Source organism: Strix aluco, chromosome 1 (genome assembly GCF_031877795.1).
Source record: "Strix aluco isolate bStrAlu1 chromosome 1, bStrAlu1.hap1, whole genome shotgun sequence".
Lineage (NCBI taxonomy): Eukaryota > Metazoa > Chordata > Aves > Strigiformes > Strigidae > Strix > Strix aluco.
In genome coordinates, this window is record NC_133931.1 from 65554178 (window position 1) to 65576303 (window position 22126).

Here is a 22126-nt window from a genome sequence, read left to right on the forward strand (position 1 = left end):
CAGCCCTTGAGCCATATAACCATGGTTGATAGGCTCCAGCTGTCCCCTACTGGTATCAAGGGTGCCCTTGTGGAAGAGCAGAGAAGGGGGCAATAGTCCAAGGATTTAACAGGCCCCAGAAGCCTCACCACATCACCATGGATCCAAACCTCTCTCCTAAAGCAGAAAGTATGCGAGAAAAAGAGCATGCACAAAAATGTAGTTGCACCTTAAGTAATGACCTTGGATTTAAAAAGATAGGAAGGAGGGACAATTGGGAAGTATAATATGGTTCCAAAAACTAACATAAAGCACCTCATGGTGTTTGCTTCTCAACACACTTAAAAACCAGAAATCACCTCCCTTTCCCATACCTCACCAAAGACACTGCAAGAAGACCTTTACAAGTATTAGTCACCTCTGCAAATCTTGAACAAAACCAGACTAAAAAAATTAAGAAATTATCAAGCTTGCTCACTTCTATATCAACAAAATATGGTTGTTTAAGAACTTGGATTTAAACCCTTTCATCATTAATTATTTCTTAAAAGGAGATATGCAGGTAGACTGTACTCCAAAATAACAGCAGGCATAAATAGAGTTTTAAAACAACTCTGGTGGCAAATAGGTATCTTCATGGTGTTTTTCTTTGAAAAACGAACAATATCAGAGATTTTGGGTAGTAGTTACATGAATGCAGCACTGCAAAAAAACTGCAAAGGAAAGCCATAAGCTAAAGTACCATCTTTTCCTGCCCCAGTAAATCAGAAAGCTGCAACTCAGTAAAAAGAAGTGTTTCATCAATAATGGTTCCTGCAAAACATTTTTATACTTTTGTAGCATAAAAGGTTTTTCCCTCCTTCAAAGAAATCCAGTAAATATAGATTCAAACATATTCCTCTGGAACTACCACTAAAATACATTTTAAAGTACATAATTTTAAGAGACAGACTTTGCCCATTAACTCTCAGCAACTTCAATTCGCATGCAAGACAATTAGCAGGAAGCCAACAGCTAGATGCTAAATTTTGATATGAAAATCACAAGGCAGGAACAACTACCTTTTCAGAAAACCACGATACCATCCCAGGGATTTGTTCATCTAATGTCCAACTATGGGCACAAATCTGGCTGACCTTCCTTTCAGTAGACCACTGTAAGTCTCTCAAGTATAAACCAAATGTTAACTAGTAGGTAGTTGGCAATGATACATAAATAAAATTACTAAACCAGAGAAGTATCTAGGATTTTTTCATGTTTAGGAAAAAAAAAAAGTCATCCTAGAGCCAAAGAATAAACACTGAAATGTATACAATACTTTTCTGGATATTTTTAGCAAAGCAATTTCAGAAAACCTATTATACTAATTTATGATTTGCCTGAGGCATTTGAAGAGAAGCACAATAAGGATCCCTTTCTCACTTTCCCTAGTTACCTTACCAACCACAAAATGCAAAATCTAAAGAGATTAGCTGATTTCCGAAATATTCTAGTTGTCAGTCATTTTTCAAGAAACTGTCTAAACTGAACCAGAAAGTCTGTCACAGAACATACAATAAAAAACACAAAACAATACACCTAAAGCAATACAACAAAAGCCAGGAGAATCTCAAAAAAGCTAACCAAAAAAATCCACTCCAAAAACAATAAAAAACATTTCACAGCAACGTCTCCAACACAAATAGAAACTGCTCCCATTCACTGCTTGCTTTGACTTCAGCATCCATTACTAGGAACAGAGGAGCAGACCCTTAATGAGATGATTATTTCCCTCTCACAATGTTCATATGCACTGAACAAGATCATGGCTCTATTATTGTTTTCAGAGAGAAATGATTTGAAAATCACTTGGAAGCCAATTCTTCTTCAGACATGTGGGACAACCAGATGATCAGGCCCAGACAGCACGGGTTTATGAAAGGCAGGTCCTGCTTGACAAACCTGATCTCCTTCTACGACAGGGCGACCTGCTTATTGGATGAGGGAAAGGCTGTGGATGTTGTTTACCTTGACTTTAGTAAGGCCTTTGACACCATTTCCCACAGCATTCTCCTGGCAAAACTGGCTGCTCGTGGCTTGGATGGGCACACGCTTTGCTGGGTAAAAAACTGGCTGGATGGCCGGGCCCAAAGAGTTGTGGTGAATGGAGTTAAATCCAGTTGGCGGCCGGTCACGAGTGGTGTCCCCCAGGGCTCGGATTTGGGGCCACTCCTGTTTAACATCTTTATTGATGATCTAGACGAGGGGATCGAGTGCACCCTCAGTAAGTTTGCAGATGACACCAAGTTGGGTGGGAGTGTTGATCTGCTCGAGGGTAGGGAGGCTCTGCAGAGAGACCTGGACAGGCTGGAGCGATGGGCTAAGGCCAACTGTATGAGCTTCAATAAGGCCAAATGCCGGGTGCTGCACTTGGGCCACAACAACCCCCAGCAGCGCTACAGGCTTGGGGTGGAGTGGCTGGAGAGCTGCCAGTCAGAGAGGGACCTAGGGGTGTTGATTGACAGCCAGCTGAACAGGAGCCAGCAGTGTGCCCAGGTGGCCAAGAAGGCCAATGGCATCCTGGCTTGTGTCAGAAATAGCGTGGCCAGCAGGGACAGGGAAGTGATCTTACCCCTGTACTCGGCACTGGTGAGGCCACACCTTGATTGCTGTGTTCAGTTTTGGGCCCCTCACTACAAAAAGGACATTGAATTACTCGAGCGTGTCCAGAGAAGGGCAACGAAGCTGGTGAAGGGTCTGGAGCACATGTCGTACGAGGAGCGGCTGAGGGAACTGGGGTTGTTTAGTCTGGAGAAGAGGAGGCTGAGGGGAGACCTCATTGCCCTCTACAGCTACCTGAAAGGAGGTTGCAGAGAACTGGGGATGAGCCTCTTTAACTAAGTAATAAGCGACAGGACAAGAGGTAATGGCCTCAAGTTGCGCCAGGGAAGGTTTAGACTAGATATTAGGAAGTATTTCTTTACAGAATGGGTTGTCAGGCGTTGGAATGGGCTGCCCAGGGAGGTGGTGGAGTCCCCATCCCTGGAGGTGTTTAAGAGTAGGGTCAACATAGCGCTGAGGGATATGGTGTAGTTGGGAACTGTCAGTGCTAGGTTAACAGTTGGACTAGATATCTTCAAGGTCCTTTCCAACCTAGATGATTCTGTGATATATGGATGTAGACATACGCAATCTGATTAATGTTTATCCAAAATTTGGTAAAGTGATGTGGCTAGTTTCTAACATGTCTTGGTGATTTCATATGTAACAAGTAGAGGTAAAATGTTATATTTTTTTCCTATATATCAAGAATTTAACACTTTCATAACTTTCAGAAATAGTCACCTCAAGTTACCTATAGCTGCTTACCACAATGAGCCAGTAGTAAGACAAACCTTGAGAGCCTGAGGAAATGACTCACTCAGATCTTACACTTAGTGCTTCTTCAGTCCCAGGTGACACCTGATTCATCAGCAAATATACAGTATTACTCACCTGGAAATAGGGGGGGGTTTCCTGTAGAGCTAATTGCTTCCATTTACGTACACCATAAAAAAAAGACTGTGATCAGAAGGCATTTATCAAAAGTGTCTTCAGATGTCCAATGTGATAGGATACATGCTCCATAATATAAGCGTTTCGTAAGGCTGTTCTCATACCTTTTGAAAAGCATGAACAGATAATCTAATCACTGAATAAGATGCCACCTGTACTATACACAATCCTGTTCTTCAGGAGCACTTTTTGTTTGTTGTTGTTTTTTTAAACAGAACATTTACAGGTACAGTATTGTTTTAAACATTTTTATCTACCATTTTCCAAATATATAAAGTCAAACCAAGAAAATGAACTCAAGAAAGACCAGGCAATAGAAATTTTCAAATGACTGTAAAAATAAATGTCCATCTTCTCCACCACCAATGTAAAGAAGTATCAGAGGTGATGACAATGAAAGACTCATGTGCATGTACAGACAGGAGAAATGGTAATACCAGGAATAGAACCTATGACCAGCCACCTTATCACTCAGTGAGCCAAAAAGCAAATAGAAACTGACATTTTAAAAGATGATTCAGTTTACCAGAGTTCGATTCATTAATGTGGTTCTGGTAAAAACTCTGCACACCTTCATGAGAAGAAAAGCATCATGGTGAGGGGAGGCAGGAACAAAGACACGCCTGTATTGTGTTGAAATTCAAGACCTATATGTTAAAAAAAAAGTGATTGAAATAAGTGATACTTTTGCACTATTTATAGCCCTCATCTGTGCAAGTCCCAGGCTCAGTGGGGGAGAATGGAGCACTACCAGCAAGCATTTCTATTCACTGCCTGGGTCTGTCTCAAACTCCGGGCACGAACACATGTTCCTCTCTTCAACTTCCCACCTTCTCCTTCAGTGCCTAATTTTCAGATCTTTCCTCCTTTTTAACTATTTAATTAAAAAAGCCCAAACAAAACGAAACCAATAAACCAAACAACCCTTAGCTTAGACAGCCAGCAGCACCTTTTTTCTGTGACCACTCAACACTAACTCTGTACTGTTAAGAGTTACCACAGGCTGGTATCAATTTGTCAAGTCTTTGTGAAGCTGTAACCAGCGTTCATCTTTCCAAAAAGGTTTCAAGCAAGCAAGGATCATCATCCAACTAGAAAGTGCACTTCATGCCTCTTCTCTCTTTTATGCGGATTTGTCTTAAAAAGGCCTCATCTCCAGTATTTTTTTGTCAATTATCCCAAAGTGCAATACTGTACCGAAGTATAAAAGACTACCAAAGGTAGGGTACATTCTGTGCTCAACAAAAACCTCTGTGCCTACAGTGAAGGAGCAATAATGCATTGGGGTAAAGCAAAAGCCATACTTAATACAGAGCACTTCAAATACATAGCTTTTTTTATCTTTTTATTAAAGGCAGATAACAGTTTTAACAGTAATTGTTCTCCACGGATAGAAGGTGCATGGGAGAAGCCTGCCTGGATTTACCAAGGGCAAATGGCATCTGACCAACCCGAGAGCCTCCTGCAATTAAATGACTGTCTGTAGAGAAGGGGAAAAGCATGGCATCATATCCCCTGACTTTAGCATGGCCTGCGACACTGCCTCCCACAGCCTGCCACTCTACCGTTATAGTCAAACGGAGAAGATAAGGTTTGGGTAGTGGAATACAAGGGGTGGGTAAACTGGTTGGACCACCAGGATCAGAGGATTGTGATCAAGGTACAAAGTCCAACTAGCAGTCAGTCAGCAGCTGCATCTCTTAGGGATCAACACTAAAGCCAGTATCATTTAATGTCTTAATGAAGACTCAGGTAATAACAAACAGGGGGACCAGTCAGTACACCAAGAGGTAGAGCTGCTATTCAGAGACCTTGACAGGCTCTACAGAAATAAACTGACAAGAATCTCATGAAGTTCAATGAAGGCAAATGCAAAGTCCTGCATCTGAAATAGCATAACCCCATTCACTAGGATCAGCTTTGCAGAAAAGGTTTTGTTTATTTTTAGCATTCATTTTAGCTAAGTGACTATAAATGATTGTATTACAGGTGTTTGGAACTGATGCGCAGCTCCTGAAGTGCATGGCAAAAGTAGGCACTACTAGCAAAAAAGGCTTAATTCCAGTTCTCCTAAACTTGGACATTTAAGAGAAAAGACGCACATAAGTACCTATAGAGCAACAAGAAAAGGGTTTGGAAGAACAGATATGCACTTAGTGTTGTGCTGACAACTTTTCTCCCCTTGTTCTGCTTTGCTTCTTCTACAGGCTTTAAAGATACTTTGCTTGGACTCAATACTGTCACCAGAGATAACAGCTTCCCAAGGGAAAAGCTGTGGCTAATAACACCAGTTTAAAATCCCTTGAACAGTCACAGCTGGTCACAGAGTTACAGAAAAACAGGAGCCTGACTGAGCAATGAAGAACCCAGGACCAATTTCTCCCCAGAGGGAAAGGATTCTGACCTCAAAACCAAAATGGGTGGATTGTATGAGAGACTACAAAAAAGCTCAGATATGACACTGCCTCAAACACAGGCAAAAACCACAGTCAGACAATACTTTGGAACTATACCCCATCAAAAATGTTGAGACTTTACAATGCCAGAAAAAAAAAAAAAAAAAAAAATCAATGTACACAGCTTTTACAGTGATGATTGTCAGAAGGTTTGGTTTTGGGTTTTGTTTGTTTGTTTGTTTTGTAAATCATCCATAGCAATAAAAAAGAATAAACCAATTACCATGAGTGACTAGATGAAATTAATTTTGCAAAATTGACAAGTTATGATACTATTCACATGACAGTGGCAATGTTGGTTACTGAAGAGCCCACCCAGGTAAATAACATGAGATCAACTCCTGGCCATAATGCATTTCTCTGTGATTAACAAGTAACATCCTTGGATTCAGCTAAACAACATTATAAAAATCCAAGAAACTAATGACTAAATATGCCTGATAGATAGATATCTATGCCACTTTTATAAAAGGACTGTAGTAGTAGTTACTTATCAAAATTTATTTTTGCACATCTTTTACATATACTGACATAATGATAAAATTAATACAAGAACCTCACTGAAATTAAGTTCTACATAGTCCACGATGAGTAAATCATACAGCCTCATAAGCTCATGTTACTTTCCCACTGCAATAATTATTCACATACACACACCCACCCCCATCGTTCAAGTATTTGCAGACAGAAAGTAGCTTTGTAACAGAGAAATGAGTTAAAAGCTGTAGGACTTCATGACAGTTCAACAGCTCATTTTCATCAGCATATAAAGGTCCCCAGCTCAAAGATGTAGTGTAAGCTATACTAAGTGTGATTTAAAGGAAAGGTTGATCACTTAAGCAGAATCCTTTTCAATACATAAGCTCCATCTCAAGGCTAGACAGATGACCTTTCCAAAGTAACATTCCTTGAAAATGAATCCTTAAAAAAACAAATCCTCTGATAACCTCTGTGCAAAATTAAAAGTAAACACAGTTACTAGAGGAGACACAAATCAAGGCAAACTTCTCCTTGTATTATCAACACCCAATCTATCCCTGAGTCACAACTGTCTTCTTGTTTGCCACTCAACCCTCCTCCCCCTGAAGGAAGATACATGTGCAAAACATACTGATAACCTTTCTATCTATAAGTAGATATAGATATAAATACAAATACACACACAAATATATCAAGGTCCATAATTATGGTGTGGTATGGAGAGGATGAGGTAGAAGGGCAAAACTGGGTTTCGTCTCCTGTCCACAAGACCAGGATACAGAGAGACTCCAACTCTTCAACTACACTACTGTTTGGTTTGTTTTTTTTTTTTTTTTTTCCCCAAGGTCTTGCTCACACGTAGCCCACAGCAAATCCCGTTACATTAATGTGCAGAATTTATGTTAATGCACTACTTGGCTGGCAATTTTAAGTGCACAGACGTCACGCAGTTGAAGACTGCATTTTCCTCAGCAACTGTTACTTAGTAACCCTCTGCACATAAATAGAATTTTACATTACTGCATATGTGTTGCGAAGGCTAAAATCCATGCCTCGATTCTATAGGCAAGCAGGAATTAAAGGTGTCATGCGGGAAACTGTAAATCAAACTTGTGCCAGCTACATTCAACTAGGCAGGGAATTTATCTGGAGAGAGAAAACCTGTGCATGAACACAGAAGTATTTCCACTACCATTCTCCTGCTGGTATTTCATCATAAAAAAAGAAGCAGGTACAACTTCAAAGAAGTTAGACCTCAGACAGACTTTCTGCTATTATTCATATGCTGTGCAGTGGAGACTTCAGACATAAGCACAACAGACTATGCAAAGCTCTTCACCTTCTTCCCCAGAGGTAGCATAATCCACTGGCTACATAACTTCCTGGTAGAATTGGTACCGCCAGAGCCACAGGCAAAACATGACTAAAAAAAGCTGTGCAAAACAGATCCAGGACTGAAGAAAACAGGTAGAGCATAATGACGGGAAAAAAGGCAAGCAGATTAGAATTCATCAACCCTCAACACAAAAACTTATATAGCCCTGTTGTTATTAACTTATATATTTAATCCTTCCCATATACAGGCTACTTGTGAATTGACTGACAGCCTATTCAAGCCACTTGAATAACTATCAACATGGGATTTCAGAATCACAAGGGACTGCCTTTTTGGCATTGAACAAAATAGGTGGCCTGCTGGAAATACCTAGTCATCTTTTCAATACAATTCTCTACCATTGCAAACGACCTATTATCTGCTTTGTCCCATCCTTTGCCTCTAGCACTCCACAGTTTTACCTCCTAAAATGATTTACTGTAACAAAACTGGATTGTCTTGATACAAAAGCAACTGATTAACATATATTGCATTTCATGAAAAATATATTCATATGAAGAAGTTACACGTAAACTATAGTTGCAGTTATTACACTGAGTGACTAAGTATAAACACACAGATAAGCAAACACTCTTCACTTACATTTCCATTAGCATGTTTACAACCCCTTATAGTCTAGCACATCTCCTTAAGTGCAGCATTCAAACAATCATTTCCCATTTCTTCCTAACAAGAAAATCCTAAAAAAGGATTCTAGAAACCCTAGCAAACCGAAATACTCTTCCCCTCAAAATTCCCCCTGCAACTCTTGTTCTGTAGGATGTAACTCAACAGATACAAAAGTTCTGCTTGCAAAATCCTAGAGAATCAATCCTTCAAAATATGGGTTCCTACTTAAAAGTTTTTTCTCTGTCACAACCATATCTCAATACTAACAATGCTGTAACAAGCAAAATGTCCTAACTCAGACCAAGAACTCTTTACTCCTGTTAAGCATCAGGCAAATTTTTAAGAAAACAAAAATCAGCTAGGAACCATTTCAACGTCTGAAACTAACCACATTAAATCATGATTAAGAGAAGTCCAGATGCTCAGAGACGTCCCTAAAGTCCTCATTTTCTTAAAGCCACAAGCCCTAACTTGGCAGCACAGCAGCAGAATTGAGAACTGAGCAGGAGACCTGGCCAAGTCTTACTCAGTGATTGGGACAATTAACTGGCCATCTGGCTCTGCGCACGAAGAAGACAGCTCTGCACCTGTTCCACCAGCCCATGGTTCGTAGCCTAATTGGTTAAAAGCAAGCTGATCAGGTCAAAAACCAGAACAACTTGTCAACTGCTGAGACCAGTGCTCAGAAGGTGGAATAGAAGCTAAGGCTTCCTGCTCCTGGTGGAGTCATCTCTCTTATGGGCTTCATGTAAGACAGGTTCAGAGGGTTTCCTGTCCCTTACATACAGCAGCAGGAGGCTGAATCAGAATCAGCAATTTAGATGATACAAAGTCTATGTGTCAAGTCCCGTAAGCTTCCAAAATGCCACAAATCTTTTATTCTCCCATAATTGGGTGACTCAACAGCTGCAATGCAGTGTTATTACAGTATTAACTGCATTATGCTATTGCATTATAAACTCTTTCTGCAAAATCCCAGAGTAGAATCTGATGCCTGAAAGATCTCAGCATCCCTTCTAGACATAGCACTCATTCCCCTGGCTCTTCATCTACTTGAGTTAAAGGTCTGGCCAGGACACCTGGACAATCTGGTGAGAGGGTATTAGAACCCAGGGCTCCCCATCCCACCCGAATGCATCCACTGACACAGGCCTTTTGGCCTCCTTTCCCCCAAGCTCCATAAAACTTTCATTTTTAGATGGTTTTATCAATCCTTGTAGGGCCTGTATAGCATAGCATAATAGAATAATAATAAAATAATAAACAGCAGACAGGGGAAGGGAAAAGGGTGCAACAGGCAGAAGAGGTACATTGAAGAAATTCCAGAATGGAGTTATGTTTCCTCTCCTCCTGAGAGGATTGCATTAAAGTAAAACACAGAGCACTGAGGTCAAAAGAAGAGGAAAAAGTGTCAAATCTCAATTTTAAATAGGTATTTCACCTCCTTTTTTCCTCCTACTTTACTTCTTTACTCTTACTTTGTAAGGCAAGAAATTGCTGAAAGAAATGTAAAGAACAACCTTTTATTAAGAATTTTTTTTTAAATACTGAATTGTAGAAAAAAAATCAACATTAATTGTCAAGTAAATGAATCTGCAAGAATTCTAAGGCTAAGTGTTCAGGTCCACATTGTCAGCACCTACAAATAAACATGCTTCATTTAAGTTAATCTGAATGTAATGAATTACAGTGGTTTGGATCCATCTCAAATAAAATATATAACATAAGTTTTCTCTGAACATAGATTTGATTTTGAGAGAAACTGAAAATCAGCACCACACCATAGGAGAGAACCTCTTTCTATCAGAAAGTATCTTGCAGCATAAGGCAAGTTACTGCTTTCAGTGGAAAAAACTAAGTTTTAGTCTTCATTATGTACAGCTTTTGACCTAGAATCTCATCTCATGAGACTGAGCTCCAGAACTAATGTCAATCATCCCAAACATACTGAGTTTTCTGTGTAGCAGCGTACTAAAGACAAAGCAGTTGTTACTTTATGCAGTGGGTCTCACCTACTGTGAGCTCTGAAACCTTTCCTAGAACACAAAGATATATTTAGAATCACAGAATACTTTGGAGTAGAAGGAACCTTAAAGATCATCTAGTTCCAACCCAAAATTTATCTCTACTAGTACTATATATTTGTTAAATATATTAAAGAGATCTAATTTTTTAAATCAATATATAGTATTGAAATATCTTTAATATATTTTATGAGATATAAACATTCCTCAACTGTTACAGACACTGACTTGAGATTCTCAGTCTCTCACATTCACCAACCTTTCATCTGCCAAGTCTCAAAAAGCAGGGTTGTCTGGAATTTCAGACATTAGGTTTAAAAAAAAAAAAAACAACAAACAAACAACAAAGAGACAGTGATTATTCAGGCTTTATCACTGTGCACCATAAGGCAAGTTTCATCTGCAGTAGAAAGCTCTGGCTCAATGTTAAGAAAACATTTTAGTTTTCTGTAGTTCACAGGGAAGATCAGAATGGATAGCCAGACTCCCCAGGGTGGAAGGCTACTGGTCTTGCCTTTTGAAACTCATACAGGGAGCACATTTGCAGCCATACAGGGATATAAGCAGAATATCTATACTTGAATATACACTTGCACTTTTTTTTTTTAAATATACACTTGTACTTTTTATATATGGGTGCGTGTATGCACATATATACATGCATACAAGGAATTAAAGTGGGATTTAAAGTTTTTGCACCCAGTTCCACTTCACACTGACAGATTTTATCCATGTTTCCCCAAAAGAATTCAACAGCAATACTTCTGTTTTCTGCATAAAACAATTCCTTTAACAGGTACAAGGTACAAATGCAAAAAAGCAACACAACTTTATGACAAAGTATATAAATGATGATGATAGTTGGTCATAAAAATAACAGGAGACAGTTTTGATTTTCAGCTTTCAAATATTGGCAATGGCACTACTGGGTTGCTTTGTAAAGCAACACACTGTGGTAGGCTGGGATAGTTGCTGAAAGTCATATGTCAACATGAAGAGAGCGAGCTGGCTGGAAGAGAAAAACCGTTTTTCAAGTGTATATGTGTTCTCAGAAAAGTGCAAATTTTCTCTTTTCTGTGGTGTTCCCACCTTCCTGATCAGACTGCCTGTTACCTGCCCATCTCTTCACTGTTTCTGAGCATGCAACTGCACTGGTAGCAACTAAGTATTATTTCTAATGCCTCAGAAAAATCAAAATGTGGCACTGAATTTAAACTGCATCAGAGATGGAGATGCTGGCAGAAAGTTGTGTGCAGAAAGAAACTGCGTGTAAGGAGTAGAAGGAAGATAAAGAGAGGAAGGAAGAGGAGGTGTATGAAAGGCTGGGAAAATGTGCTAGACATGTAAGTCAGATATTACCACAAAAAAAAAAAAAAAAAAAAAAATCACTCAGATTTCAACATAACAGTCTTGGACAGTACCTTTTAACTGAGATGCTTTCTGCATATTGGGATTTCCACAATTCATCTGAAAACCTGAGCATTACCAATGAATCCAATCCCGAAGCTCTTGCACAGATCGGGAATAACTGAGAACCTAAAAATGGTGATTATTTTTTTGATAATAAGTGACTTGTTTAAGGATAGATCACATCAGTGATGGACTTGCTAAGATTTCTGGCTCTTAAGTCTCTTCTGTGGCTTTTGAGCTGCACAGAGTTCATGAGCAAGCCGAGTGCCCTCATGCCTCCCTAAATTCATCTTTCAGTTCTAGGTAAGTCCAGCTACACCAACCTGAATGTCACTCTGTGGCACTGTGACAAAAATGCAAGATTTCCATTATTGACTCTTCTTGATTTTATCTGACGCTCAGAAGTCCCCCTAATTATCCAGGGTAAGTGGTATGTATTTTGTGGCTTTCAGCTCTATGTAAATTTTGATATCTTTATGGCCACATCCATGGGATGCTGCACTGAAAGACCAGATTGTTTTTAAGAGTGAACTTTATCTCAGCAATCAAGAATAAAGTCATATTACTCTGCTTAAAAGGTTTTCAATTTCCTTTTGCAAAACCCTTTTTTTTTTTTTCTCTAGAAATGCTACTTAAGTATTTCCATCTTAAAGCAGAGGGCATGAGAAAGTTAAGTAAAAAGGAAAAACATTCCACGACATTTTAACTCAAAGTGGAAAAATCAGTCTTTGAACCATAGCCGCAGACAAGTCAAATTTACTCAGCGTACAAATAACTCCAATTACGTAAGGAATTCATCTTCAGCTTCTGAAATGCAAAAACAAGCTACAGTTAAAGTGATACTTTGTATGGGAAAGTCCTATATCTTTTTCCCTTTCCATTTCACAATTGCTGAATTTACAAATTACAGTAAGATTCAGCTCACCTTAGCAATGTGGAACTCCTCTTTTCTCATGGCAGAACATTTAGCATCAGATCTGAGAAGAGATGGGGTTTTAGCTTTGTACCAATGCAAAGTGTAAAACCATTTCTACAACTAGTTACACTGACCTAGCTGCACAGTCAGGTACACTATCAGAAATACAAGTGTGTGAAACTGAGAATTAAAATAAAACATGGCTCCATCACTCTTCTTCCCAGCTGCTGCCCAGGAGCATCAAAGACAACAGAACTAGCATTAGGGGAAAAAGATTAGGACCAACTTCAAAATCCACTTTTACCAGGGTTTAATAGTTTGATAAATGCTACAGAACAGATTCACCAGTCACTGTCTTGGATACTGGAGATTCTGATGTGGTCTGGCCCTGGGCACCCATAGGTAAAGCCTGGCAATCTCTGTAATAGGCAGAATGCACTTCACTGCAACAGATTTTACAGATGTAACTGTATTCTAAGGTAATACATTACTGCAAAAGGTTTTTTAGGCTTTTCTCAAATATAACTAATGGAAATTCTGGTTTGTTAGTTTGACTTACCTCACCCACTTTCAGAGCAGGTGATGCAACATTCCACCACATGCTGATCTATGACCACCACAACAGTAGAAGCACAAAAAGATTATGTGAGGAAGGAAGATATTGCTCCCTTTCAGGACCTCCATATCACTTACTGCTTCCTCAGGATCAAAAATAACTCTGCTTTCATTTTTCTGGCGTGAAGATGCTAAAGCACTGAACGTGTTCTCAGGCTGAAGTATGGGCTGACTCTTATTACAAAAGTCATCTCAGCAACTAGAACAATTCACAGAGCGTTCACAAAGAATGGTCAGTGCATTACACTCCTGTTCTTCCAACTCCTTGTTAATTTAAGTGGTACTGTCATTAAACTCATTTGACAGGACATTTATCTAGTTCTGTATCAAAGCTAACAAGAAGAGAACTATAGGAAACTATACTGCAACAGCATGGCATCTGAAGCACAAGACCTGAAAAAGTACAGAGTGTACTTCCCTCTTCTAGTCAGTTCTGCAGGCTGAGGGTGGGAGAACAAAGCCCAAGACCCTACCTCCTCCCAGCCAAAACCACAGCGACTGCACCTCTTCCTCTTACACCCATGCAAGCTCAACCAGCTCGAGACCTAAACAGTAGTACTTAGCAGTTGCGTGCAAAACAGAAAAACATGCTCTCAACTTATTTCATCTAACTGCTACTTACATATTTACTTACTTTTTTCACTGAAATGCAGATCTAGTGACATACTGCCAAGATTATACAATTCAGGCAACTCAAACACTAGCAGCAGGTACTGTGGCAGTGACCAGAACTTGCTCCTCACTCGCATCTTCCTTGTCTCCTACCTTTAACTCTTCCACCAGTTGCTCTGCACAGCAGAGCCCTGCACCTTCAGCGGCCTTCATACACATGTAACAAAGGAAAACACAGAAGTGTAAAAGTACCAGCTCTCATCCAAGGACAGTTTATCTTCCACACATACTTGGGATAAGTGTACCATATTCTAGACACTAGAAAGATTAAATATTATAACCACAATTGACCCTATTAAATTGAGCACCTGAAGAGTTTAATGAACAGTCAAGTATTCAAACATATGACTTGGATTTAGACACAAATTGTTCCCTTCAACTTTATAGTAAAGCTACTTGCCTACTCAAACATTAGACATAAGACTTCAAACCCCATACTGAATGATGATCTTAAGGTTAATTTTTGAGGACAGATGTCATAGCTACTGTACAGATGTCATAGGTGTTGCATACTTGGCATTCTCAGAGGCTTCAAACTGCACAGTCATTTCAGTATTGCTATGATATCACCTCACTAGCTGAAGGACCTTAGTGCCTGAAGGCTCCACTCAAGGTCTCCAAGCACTACTATTAATACAGAATGACACTGCATCTGTCCCAACGAACAATCTAGTTAGACAGTATGAAGGTTAAGAAATGAAATAGGAGGATAGAGTGAGCACAAAAGCATTTGATCAAGGCCAAATCTAGGCTGATTGGTAGAATTTGAAAAAAACAGGCATCTCTCAAATTGAACCAGTCTTGCTTAACCTAACTGTACAGAACTTCCCTTCACACCCTGGAAGATGATTTGCTTCTTCCAAAAGAAGCATTTCCTTGTACCAGGCACCAGCTTAACCAGACACTGGCTGGTCACAAGAATTTCTAGAGTGTGTAACCTGTAAAACTGGCTCGTGAAAATGCTCATCAGATCTCTCACGGAAAACACTGGTGCTCTCAACATTTTAAAGTTTTCCTTTCTTCTTCCTTTGCCTTCAGAAAGATATCGGCTTGAGAGAGAGCTTTTTAAACCAATACATCAAATTACAAAGAATACACCACAGTAGCCCCTGTGCTCTTTACTGCTTTATAGCAAAAGGTAAAACTCTGAGAAAACACACAATTGTAGTAGGAAATAAAAATAGTGCTATACAACTTTGCTAGGGAAAAAAGAGAAGAGGCTGCACTCTGATTAATTTATGTACAGTAATAAGACTATTTATTTGAATGTAATAAAATCAAATACCACATTTGATTTTATTTTTTACAGAAAAGCATAATCTGTATTTCATGTACCTCTCAAGCTGTAAGTATTAAAAAATAAAGCTCTATCTTACAAAAAAACCACTTGAGAACAATAAAGCAAATAAAATTACTTCATCTGTTGTTTTTTTCCTTTCTCGATACTCTATGATGCATACCAAGAGGAAGCACCTGGTAAAAACCACACATATGGCTCAGGTCTGTAAGCAGTCTCAACCATGAGAGACAGGGCATCAGATGAGATCAGTGTGAAAATCCTTTTGCTTGCAGATCACTGAGCATCTATGAGGTGAACAATACAACTACGGTCCTGTGCCAGCCATCTTCAGAATTTCAACTCTCTCTCATCAGGGACAGCCAGAAAGCTTTCTGCCAATGTTACCAGGAGTAAGGCTGTGCAGAGTGCAAATTTCTGAACATTAATAAAACAGTTGGGAAAAAAAGGGGAGAGAAAACAGAATCTCCTCAGAAGCAGCATAGCAACCATCCAATTCATTGATACATGCTCACTGTAGCAATTCATCTTGAACTAGTTATGCTGAGTTCTCCTTAAACACTGAGAACCAGTCAGTTTATTAAAATTATCAAATCAACCACTACAAAACACATTATAGAACCTAGGTACATACACGGGGCAATTAAAGGCAAGATTTTTCATAAGTTTACTACACAGCAAGACTCAGTGTTGTTCACAGATAGCTTTTAGTTCAAACAAAACATTAAATTGTAGACTGAGTGCCTTATCATCACTACATCCATTTTCAGGTTTTGCCTGTGAAAAAGCAATATACTGTGGTAATTACATTTCCCAAAGTTTTTCAGGGTTAGGTATCTGAGGTAGCAACTGGTTCCTTGGTGTTTATTTACAACACACTCCAAATATGTCAAGGACATGAAATAGGTAGATAATCCAGTATTTCCAATAATCTAACATGTTCCAGGCCTGTATAAGTGTTTTGAACAATCCCTTGACATGGCAGGGCAGCAGGTTTTGATCTTTTATTATAGGTCACAAGCTTGGTTTCCAGCTCCCCACAGCACTACATGGCTTGAGACACATGGAAACCAGGCTCCGTGGACTCAGTGCATTTGGTAGTTGCTGTGGAATAAATGGGACAATACTGAAAAACTTCCTTCCGATCCCATCTTCCCAAACAATCAATGAAGTTAAGGGCCAGTTTTGACAGATACCAAGAAGGTTCAAAGATCTGGGGATGACAATATATGTGCTGTGCAGAATGAGGAAGACAATCAAAATGGAGAGTAGCGGAGAACTGCGCTGTTGTAATGGCTAAAGCTGCCTGTAAGTATTACAAAGGAGCACGCGGCGCTTCGTAGCTTAATGATGCCAAATTAACACAGATCAACTACAACTCCGCACAAAGACCAATAAAACTTCAGTCATCTACTCTGCCTACTCCTCTACATTTAGCTCTCCAAGAACTTAAAGAAACTCAGCGCATGAAGGACAGCCCATTCTTTTTGTTCTTGTTGTCCTTAGATACATTTATGTACGTTTAAACCCAAGTATGAACACTACAAACAAAATTAAACAAAATAAATACTTACACATTTATTAATGCATTAAGCAGACTGCAAAGTCTAGTAGCATCCAAAATAAAGAGAAAGAAGATAAATTGCTGGGTTCATTGAACTGTTTTTATGTATCTTACAAAACTATAAAAAAAATGCAGATCCATTAAATACAAGGGAAAGAAATCTGACAGAAATTGCTTTGAGTAAAACATGAGGGTTTTGTAAATATTTTCTGCATTACTTAGGTCAAATAGACCAACTATTTTTCAAAGCATTCAATTAATTACACAGTATCTCATTATTTATTAAATAATCACTGTAGCTTGGCATATTTATAAATCAAGAGAAGAACAATATTTTGAAAGGAAGTATCACAGCATGGGAACACATCTTGTTGTCTTTTGCAAATTTCCCAATTCGAAAGCATCTTGGGTGTCATGTTAGACATTTGATGAAATAATCGCTTTCCGGATCTCTGTTTCTAATTTTGTAATTCAAATACCCGATTTTACTGAAAGCAAAGCAAAGCTAAATGCCAACTCACAAAAACCCCAACCCCATAGTAATTGCTGTATTACAGAACATTTATTGGACAACCAAGAATTAAGACTACTACGGTTTGGCAACAGTCTCTCTAATGTCACTGTACATAAAGTAGCTGTCTGGAGAACGGGTCTGTAAGTTCAGGAACCAGTACAGTGTTTGTGCAGCAAATATGACATCACAGGTTCAAAGAAGCTGCCTAAAATGATGCTGTTCTTTGGTACTCTATTTTTGGGAAAGGAAATACACTAAACAGGCTGAAGTTACAAGTAATGCATTTTAGAAAGACCCTTAATGAGATGTTAGCCTCTTTCATTGCAGTTCTATTGCTAAGAGTGAGGAGAGGCAGTTCAGCATTTCCACTGTAGTCTCTGAAAGCCTTCAGCAATTGTCTCCCATACCACACTAGAAGACTGGTGGGAAAACAGTTCTAATTTACAGCTATATTGGAACAGTCTACTTCAAATTAAAAAAAAAAAAAAACAAACACCACTAAATGAAAAAAAGTATGACATATGGTTACTACTGCCAGTGAGAACTTTAATGCTGCCTGTAAGAACCGAATCAAGATTTACTAGTTCAGTGGAATACATACTTGCACTTTAACCATATATTTCCTGATTTTAAATCTGTGACCTTATTTCTTGTGACATGATTACTGTCTTACGTGGGTAAAGGGAAATTTTGATCAAGCATTGCCTGTTTTAAAGTTTAGGGGTTTGGTGGTTTTTTTTGTCACTCTAGAAGGATGAGTGAAGGACAGAAGATATTACTACAGAAACATGTTCCCCCTTCAAAAATATTTTAGGTAAACGAGTATTATTTTGATTTCAGATTCAAGTATTTTCCATGAGCTAATTAGGAAAAAGAAGGATTTTTTTGAAATTGCAGCATCCATTTCCTTGTAGACCTGTCTCACACAGTAAGTGCAAGACTCATGGCCACCTGACTCTTGCTCACCACTGCAGAACTTGCATCTATTGCATAGGCTGCTACAGTTTGAAGAATCTTCTCCTTTTTGAGCCCCATGAGCCCAACAACTCACTCACCTACCACCCAGATGCATAAGACACACCTGATCCCACCGCAAGAGAAAAGTTATGATGTGTCTTTCTAACCAAATTTTGTCCTCAAAGACCTAAGCAGGAGATATGTGGTGCACAACAGCCCATCAAGCTCTGTATACCTGCCATATCAGGATCTCACATTCTTGGTCAGAAAGGATCAAAATATTTGACTAAATACATCTGTTTGGTCCATTTGACTTTGCTGGATCTGCACAACAGAGTTTTCTAGAGGGGAAGTCTACAAGACTGGTCGCTACAAGACGACAACTTCGGACTCATACTGTGGTTCATACTGAAATTGAAACTTTGGGCCACAAAACCATTTTGCAAAATACTGCAGAAATACAAACCATTCGTAGCCTGAAAACTGCTGTTTTCTCCTTATTCCTTCCGGTGTGCTTATGTATTTTCCTAAAGGAGATGGCAAAGAACTAATAACTGTATGAATTCTCGTTTGTATACCTTTTAAGGATAGCTGCTTATCTGCCACAGCAATGCAAAATACCCACCTTACTCCAGATAAAGTACAGAACTATCTGTTTACATCATCTGTCCAACGCAAAGGGCAATAACTTTATACAGTGTGGGCTCAGACTCTAAACTGTTATTTTTGGGTGGGGATGGGTGGAAGGAAGTTAGCAATAGCTAGCAACAAGGAGCATCTTTTTTATATATAGAAAGATGGCTTTTTTTTAAGATATGTGTGAATTCTCTTCCGGTACAATGCAGAAAAACAAATAAACAAGATATTATCACAAGGCAAACAGAATACTACATTATGTGCAAAATACACAACACTGTCCAGAGGCTAGAAAGCAAAAACTAACTTTTCATGAACATTTTGACAGTTCTTTTTTTTCTTTTTTCCAGGAAAGGAGATGTTTAAAGCTGTATCTCTGCAGACTGACATTTTTCCTTTACAATTCTCTTATTTTACATGTTTTTTAATAGTTTCTTTCTTATGGATAAAGCCAATGTTTGCCCAAATGGAAAGCTGTCAGCACGCAGAACATGATTTAGCTCACTGGCTCTTTAAAAATTTATGCAATGTCATGCTTCTAAAGCTCATTTCATTCATTTCCACTATGACTGAGAAGCTTTTTATCAGCTATGGATCTGATGCAGAAAAACATCACATCGTTCATTAAATCCAGCACAGCAAAATCCTGGTTTAGCCACATCTTATAGGACACTCTTTAAAGAAAAGGACATTATTTTATAGTGACAACTACAAAATAGTAATGGTGAAAGTGATCTGGTAAACACACTAATACACTAAAAAAATATATATATTTCATAGCATACATATTTCTGAAATGGCCTTGCCTCTTCAATTTTCTACACTTACCTTGGTTGACTTGTCAGCACTATGTTCTCGTTTTCCTACATGGTTCCCCATGATGGATCACCAGAACTTCAAATTCTGAAAAGATAAAACCAAACCAGCATTTTTGAAACCAATACATTTATAGTGAAATACAAGTTAATTTTTCATTGATGCAGAACAAAGAGATAGTTCTCATACAATAAGCATTTTTACAGTCCAAGGTAAGATCTATGATAGATCCTAAGGAAAAAAATAAAGCTTATCTGGTCTATTTTGCAAATCTAAGCAACATCAGAAAGCTTTCCTTCTTCTAAAAAAAAAACAAAAACAAAACAACCAAGACATAAACAGAGGAGAAAAAATGTTTACTGTGAAATTTGCAGATAATACAAGACTAGATTAGAAATTAGGTAGAGGCCTTGTCTTTTGATACTATATTTAAAATACCAAAACAGTCTAATATGTATCAAATGATCTGTAACTACAAACTTCCATAAAAGATCAAGTAAGTTCTTTCAAATTCACATTTGCCATTATATAAACAGCAATTACTAAAAAAACCCACCACACTAAACTCCTAACAATTTGCTATGGAGGTTAGAATGGGTATGTTCTTTACAGCCCACACTTCCACGACAAGCACATAAGAAAGGAATGCCAATTCTTTCTTTGTATTTTCTGGCTCATCCTGTTGTATCTCAGCTTTAACAGAGCTTATGTAGGTTAAACCACAACACTCAAATTTCAGCTTTTAGAATACGCTTGTGGTTACACTACGTATTTCTTCTCATTAGAAGCATGTGTTTGTATAGGATCTTACGCACAGTTGCTGCCTTCAGCCGACTTAAATGCAGTGCAAGGTAACATTTAAAGTCCTGAAACTTAACACTACCTGCAAAAGAAGTTTCAAGCGGACTTTTTCCTCTCAAAATTATGAACTGAACTTTCAGTAATAAAGTTCAGTTTCTGGTGCTAACAGTAACACTTCATTACTCTGCAATAAACAGACGTATATACCATAAAACTTTAGCATCAGAAAGCCTGGCACAACACTCACTATCAGAGGGCTAAGTTAGTTCATTAAGCATAATCTTATGAAAAGGCTTGGGAGAAAAGGACAACCAGACCTTTGCTCTGATAGAAAATGCATGAAGTAAAACAATAGGCTATTAACCAGTTACACTCGGTAGAACATACAAATATAGTTATAACCCCTGCTACACGCACTGATTTGTGTATCAAAGGATGCTAAATATTGATTACTTCTGACCTTCCATTGCAGAAATGCGTACTTTATCAGAAGTAATCTTGTCCTATATTTCAACTGCAACTTTTGGAGAAACTGACAGATCTATCCTCCACTCTCCCCTTCTCCTCCCCCACCCCAGCAATGATAAATTTTCAAATTAGTGAGGGTCTGCAGTGCTCATTTAGCTATTCACTGAATTCCACTCACTCTAAAATCGAAGTGCCACATATCACTGTATCCAGTTAAATAATTCCTCACAAATACACACTTCTAAGGTCTCACAAAACTAAAAAACATCCAAACTCTGTAAATGTACTCAAGGTAGAGTTTATTGGCAAACTGGAAACAGATTTTTTTTTTAAACAGTGCTATCTATTGCATAAAATATGAAAAGAAAAAACCCTATCCTTTCAAATTGTGAAATCAGCACAACCAATTCACATTTTTGTGAGATTATGAAAATTTTCAAGGAAAAATACAAATAAATTCATATACACCAGGTTTCAGAGCTGAACTACCACAAATTGGCCTTTCCTCTACAAATGATGAGCAGCAGCTCACCCCTCATCACCTGCTTCGCAACATAAGGAAAATAGAGTGGAATACAAAACTGTAAGAAATGTCTACAGTGGAATATAAAGGCATAATGTTCTAAGTGTTGCTCTTCCAGTCATTTATAGAAAGATTAACTATTACACTTGATCTGTAATATACATATGTTTAAGTAATATACATATACATATGTTTAAGATTATGGAGCCAACGTAACACCTGCAAACCAGAACTCTGATCAGTATCCTCCTGTCTCCCCTTAGTTTCCCTGGTGTCTTTGGAGTAATGCGCCAGGAACAACCACCCTGCACCTATGAAACACTGAGCATACCCGAGTTCCAGTCCTGCGATGCCAAAGTAGAAAAAGATACCAGATGCAGACAAGCTATGCTGTGAAACTAAACCAGATAAATATTTAAAAATCATCTGTTGGACAGTGAAAAGAAAAACAATAAAAAT

The 22126-nt window shown here is 38.5% G+C and overlaps 1 protein-coding gene across 1 annotated transcript in view; it reads right to left on the reverse strand.

Annotated features, from left to right (window-relative positions):
- Positions 1-19953, reverse strand: part of MBP (myelin basic protein) — a 90766-nt gene extending 70813 nt beyond the window's left edge. Inside the window, exon 1 of the mRNA XM_074823299.1 lies at positions 19888-19953. Coding sequence (XP_074679400.1) covers positions 19888-19938 — 51 coding nt within the window. The 5' untranslated portion in view covers positions 19939-19953. The remainder of the gene's footprint in view (positions 1-19887) is intronic.
- Between the last annotated feature and the right edge of the window lie 2173 nt (positions 19954-22126).